This window comes from Panthera pardus, unplaced genomic scaffold (genome assembly GCF_024362965.1).
Source record: "Panthera pardus isolate Hobbes unplaced genomic scaffold, ASM2436296v1 HiC_scaffold_26, whole genome shotgun sequence".
Taxonomy (NCBI): domain Eukaryota; kingdom Metazoa; phylum Chordata; class Mammalia; order Carnivora; family Felidae; genus Panthera; species Panthera pardus.
Genome location: NW_026526832.1, coordinates 704,001 through 710,000, shown reverse-complemented (window position 1 = coordinate 710,000; position 6,000 = coordinate 704,001). Strand labels below are relative to the sequence as shown.

General features: G+C 42.4%; 1 protein-coding gene across 1 annotated transcript in view; it reads right to left on the bottom strand.

The window, feature by feature from the left end:
• Positions 1 to 6,000, bottom strand: part of KCMF1 (potassium channel modulatory factor 1) — a 78,318-nt gene that overhangs the window by 727 nt on the left and 71,591 nt on the right. The window contains exon 6 of the mRNA XM_053890891.1: positions 3,864 to 4,146. Within this exon, the coding sequence (XP_053746866.1) occupies positions 3,864 to 4,146 (283 nt within the window). The remainder of the gene's footprint in view (positions 1 to 3,863; positions 4,147 to 6,000) is intronic.

The following is a 6,000-nucleotide window of genomic DNA, read 5'->3' as shown; positions in this document are numbered from 1 at the left end:
CTCGGACTCTGAGACATACTGCTGAAACACTCTGCTCTAATGTATCACCTCCATCATGTTGAGGTGAACTCCCCACACTTCGAGCAACACCGCTACCCAAATCTACGCTTTCCTTAGGTTCAATGAGAAAAAATACACTTAGACTTCTCATGCTCCCTCTGGAAAAAGTGGTGGTGAGCACTTTTCAGAGGAAAACAAAATTTCCAATAGGTAGTATGCTTGACGAAGTAGTGAGTTCCTAACCAGAATTTCACCCGTGGGCAGTAAAACGAGGAAAAGGAGCAACACTGATCACAAAAACTAGTGACTAGAATATTTGCCTGAAAAAAACCCCTAGAAGTTCCTTTGACTTTTCTCTATTACTTCCATCCAATTCTTCCTAAAATGAAGATACCTCCCGAAGGGTGAGAGGTCAGGAAAACACACACACGCACGCATGCGCATGCCCTCCCCCCCCGCCCCAACCCTGTTTCTCCTACCCAGGACTGAGCAGCAGGGTGGACTAAGAGCCGGGTATGCTCGTCTGATATATGCACTTATGAAATCTGCATCACGCTGGGAAACTTGGTTCATCTGCATGGACACTGGACAGATGTTAAGAGCTGAATTCTTGTTACTCACCTGATAAATGACTTAAGCAAAGTTCTGCTTAGTTTCAGTTATTGATTTTATTTCTCTACATTCTTAGTGTCAAAGAAAGAAAGGGAGGGGAGCCTGGGTGGCTCAGTCAGTTAAGCATCCAACTCTTGGTTTTGGCTCAAGTCATAACAGTTTGTGAGATCAAGCCTGCTTGGGTTTCTCTCTCTCCTCTCTCTCTGCCCCTCCCCAGCGTATGCACACACGCTCTCTCTCTCTTACTCTCAAACTAAATAAACTTTAAAAAAAGGGGGGGGGGGTAAAGAAAGAAAGGGATACTAGCTGGAGCACTGGGGTCAGGACAAGTAACCAAACAGGGAGAAGACTGTGAGAGTGCAAGGGTGCCTGGCAGGCATGTATGACAGGTGCCTTGCCCAGAGATGGTGCACTTAGAGCCCATGCTCCTCAGGGACAGGCACCTGCTCTCTGCTGTCCTATCTATGCTGAAAGTGACAATACATACCGGGCCCTTACTATGGGTCAAACTCTGTCCTAAGTGCTTTCTGTAGGTTATTATCTCTTTTAACTCCTATGAGTTAGGTCATATTACTAACATTTTATAGGAAGAGGAAGCTGAAGCAGAGGTTAAGTGACATGCTCAAAATCTTAACAGCTGTCAAGTTCAAAACCACTGGATGATTACATCTATGGCTCAGAGACAAATGAAAAGATCTAAATTTCAGAACTTGAAGCAAAAGGATCTGAAAAGTAATTACATAAAAGCCATTAAATTCACACTGAAAGGAAATGACTGATGATACACAGAAGACTACCTACACAGTGAGCAAAGCAGAGACATATAGCCTGAGATCCCCAACACTTTGGAGAGCATGTAATTGCAATATTACTGGTTTTTTTTTTTCTTTTTTAAGACGATTAAGAGTCACATGCTCTACTGACTGAGCCAGCCAGGTACCCTATAATATTATTGTTTTTATTTTTAGTAAATAACTGAGAAAATATTTCATTCCTAAAAAGTAGATAAAATCTGGTACCAGGGCTAGATCTCCTAATGTGCCAAACTTCATTTGGGATCTAGAAGTAACTGCAAAGCTTGTGAAGATCTTCAAACTGGGAGTTAGCCAGTTAGCTGACTCTATTGCCAAAAAGACTGAAATCTGACCCAAGCACTGCAACAATAATTTTCTAAAAGATCCACAGTTTGGATCCAAAGGCAACGGTTTCCCCACGATGAGTTCCAGGGTGTCATGAACAGGAACTGTGCCTGGTTAAAGAGGCCAAAGATAAGGCTTGGGCCCCACATAGATCACATAAGGGCTATGTGACCAGAGACCAGGTTTTTTCTTTGGAAATACTACAGCCTTGAAGCTTTCCTCCCCTTAAAGATTCATAATGCGTATTAATATAGTTAAAGTTCTGAGAAGCCCAATAATAAATGAGCTACTTTTGTTAGTTAGTTTTGCCCAAAATTGTTTGTCAAGAAAAAAACCCTGAACATAAGTAACTCTACATGTTCCTTAGAATATATAAAGTCCCAGGTAACGTTTTTCTGGAAATACTACCTAAGATAGATCTTACCAGTCAGGATCAAATGATACAGTGAAAGGTAGGAAAAGTGGTCTGTAAACTGTAAGATATGTGCAACGTACTGTATCAGATGACAGAAGGGGCCCTTCAAGAAGCTATGACCAGAATCCAGGAAGGCTGCTCAGAGGCCACCCACACCACGCCCTGGGAGTTGGGTGTGGTGTAGAAGAACTAGAGAGAGAAAAATCCCAAATCAAGCCCACTGAGTTTCAGGCTAAAGAAAAAGAACGGGCCAAGCGTCAAGGGTGAGAAGATGTCTTTTCCAAAGACATTCATTCATTCCACCCACAGTCAGTGAACTCTCAGTGGATATACACACTGTCAGGTCTCCTGTTTGAGGTAAGTATCTAGATCTGCCAAGCTGGAAGACCCAAAAAGGTAAGGCTACATGGTAGCAAGGGTAGCTCCATCTGTGGCTCTGTGGTTTATGTCGAAGCAACCTTTTCTGGTAATCACCAAGCACAGTTACTGTCTTTGCAGAGATAATCCCAAGGTAAATTCCCCCACCTGAAACCTCCTCCTTAGACCCCTAACAAATGAGTATAACGGGAACCATTAATTGGGCCTTTATTATATGTCAGATACTGAGCTAGACCATACATATACCAATATTCCATTTCATCCTCAAAATAATTCTCTTTCTCATGAGGCAAAACTCACAAGCTGTTGATGATAAGATTGAGGTATAGAGAAGTGATTTGCCAAAGGTCCGAACTAGGTAGTGGCAAACCTGGGGCTCTAGACAGGGGTCCGCAATCATTTTTTATTCTGCATCCAAAACATATTATTTATAACTAGGCACAGGTGCCACTGTACCAACAGAGACATTTACAAGTATGATATAAATGAAATATACAGAGAACTAATATTGTCTTCTAGCATCAGTTTGGAGATAACTGATACATTACACTGCTTTTCTCCTTCACTTCCCAGTTTTTACTTTATATTCCTCTATGCTCTGTTAAAGGCCCAGATTAGTCCAGGTTCATTACCTGTTGAGCCTAAGTCTTCTCATCACTGCTCTTTCTAAAATTCCTTATGTTCTTAAAAGTCACATAAAATGCCGACAGGCCTGGGAGAAAAAGATGTTCAGTTGCTGATGGTAATTTTCAGAAGCAGGTAAGAACTCTATTCCATCCAGTAAAACCATTTTCTGTATGTACTGCATACAGTCTTTTTTGCATTATGGTAAAAATTTTTGAAAACTGTCACTTTTGTTTGTGCCAATTTCAAGAACTTAAATCCTGCTTCTTTAAAAATTCTCAGGAGAAAACCACTATGTTGTGAAATCCTCTCCCCTACCTTTTATGTTTCACAGCTGACTGAAACTGGCAATAAAAGGAAAGCAATGTTAATTATGACAATAAAGATACCTAATATGTCCCCAGAATGTAATGAGAATGGTGTTTCAGTTGTACGGGCAAAACGGGGAAAAAATTCACATGAGATGATAATTTACTGTCAGAACGAGACCACTAGCAGTTCTGTGTTAACCACTATTCTTCATATTCTCGGGGAAATACTGAATATGCGGTTTTGTGGAGAGATTGTAGTTTTAAGGGTCGGATCAAACACAGCCTTTAAGAACACGGACAAGGCACAAGAGAGAAAAGATCATTTCAGACCACGTGGCGCCAGCCAAACACTGCTTGTCAAAGCTGTGCGGACAGACGAGCTACCTTGTTAAAAGAAACTGGGAATTGTGGACAGTCTGCGGACTGCTTTCCGTGTTGGCGATGTTGGTCGCTGCCGTGGACTGCGTGATCGTGGTGGTGACGCCGCTCGTGTTAGCGCGCCGGGTGGCGTTGCGGGCGGTCTCCAGCTGCTGCCGCGCCGCCTGCGCGTGCTGCCGCTCCAGCTGCAGCTGCATCTGCAGCTGCTGCAACTGCGAAGCGGAAGGGCCCGAAGAGTTAAGCTGTCCTCCCGCGGACCGCCTCACTCCTGACAGCTGAGACAGCAGCTCTGCCAACGGAAACGAAGGGGGTTAATGTCTCGTTAGATGCTGCGGGAAACAAAAGGCTGAAGGTCGCGCGCTTTTAGAGGAGCATTAAAAACGATGGCCAACAGGCAGGTGGGTATCCATGGCAACATAAAGTTCAGCTGGGAGCTCAGCACCTTTCCTTTTATTAAAGATCTTATTTGTAGGTAGTAATCTCTACACTCAACGTGGATCTTGAATTTAACAATCCCAAGACCAGGAGTCGCATGCTCTACTGACTGAGTCAGCCAGGCACCGCCCCTCGGTACCTTTTAGAATGCCTCCTGGAGGTAGCGGCTGTTGTGCATGGAGAATGCAAATCCATGAATATTAACCGACATACAATTATTTTTAAGCAGAACATAACAGATTGTTGCTTAATGGACTGATTTAGTTATACTTTCTCTTAATATTGTAGTAAATTAAAGTGGATCATCTGCTGGCCCAATCATAATATAAACCTTCTCCATACAAGCTCCATGAAAGGAGGGGTCAAGTCTACCATTTATACTATTCCAGCTCCTAGAACAGTGCCTGGCGCATAGTAGGCCTCGAACATTTACTCAATGATTGAATGATGATCCGAATTACATCCAAGAGGCCCAGATCATTTCTATCTGTGACCCTTGCACCACTCATCTTTGCCTTGTCTCTGGTACTTTCTGGTACTGTCATTTGAGAGTCCTGGAGTACCACTGGACTATCACTGGTGATGTTCAGTAAGGCTGACATGCTCCTGACTGTACAGCCTAGTTAGTGGCCTGTTACAATCCAGACTCTCTTCTTTCGATAAGGTTGAACTCATCAAGAGCAATGTGGACCTTTGTTCTTGAGTCCTCGTCTAAGTAGGATGCAGGAAGTGCCTTGTCCCACATGGGAGAGTTCCACCTAGCTCACATGGAATTACGTGGAATTGTCTGCCTTACTAGCAAATACTCTTCATCGTTAAAATTCTTTAACGGGTGTTTCTGTTTTCTAGCTCACTGTTGTTTTATCCCACAGGTTCTTACACCATTCTTTCATATAGCCTATAACTAAAATAAACTAATTTCCATCGGCAGAAAAAATTGGAAAGAATTTCTCACTTTTGAATTTTGTTTCCAGAAATGAACTTTTACAGCCTACTAACAAAGACAGTAGGTAAATATTCCCTTTGGATGAAGAAGTATTTTTTAAAATCCCCAAAACTCAGTTCACAGGGTTTATTGCACATCCAAATGCCCAAAGCACATTTGGAATTTAGAGGTTATATCTGTAGGTCTGTACATTTTTAAGAACATTTTATGAGTAAAACTGTTCCTAGTTTGTACCACAGATCCACACTTACCAGCGTCCCAGGGTGTTCTGCAAGGTGCATCACGATTTTCAGGCACATATTCACCATGCGCACACATTTCAGAACTTGTACAGGCTTCCCAGAATCTTACCTTAGCCTGTCTGTGTTTCGTGCATCTTACAGTCTCATGCTACTGTGATTTCTGACATTGTATTTTCACCTCCAACCTCTTTGCTCTGCTGCTGGCTTCCCAGGTTGGTCATGTACTAAGCCCAGAAGACTTGGCTATGAACTACATATTCAAATGTTGTCGTTTTTTAAATAAGATTTTCTCAAGCTACTGAAACACATACTTTTCAGTATGTTCCCTAAGAGTATAGTTCTCAAATCAAGGCAAGAACAGAGAAACTCCTACTTTACTTTCTTCTATGAGAAGAGCTTAATTCTCTAGTCTTGTCAATTAGTTTTATTATCTGTGTGCTTGTGGGGGTTGAACCATGGAACTCTGAAAGTCTTCGACTCTGAAATCTTTGATCATTTTCTTGGGTTTCAATACAGGCCA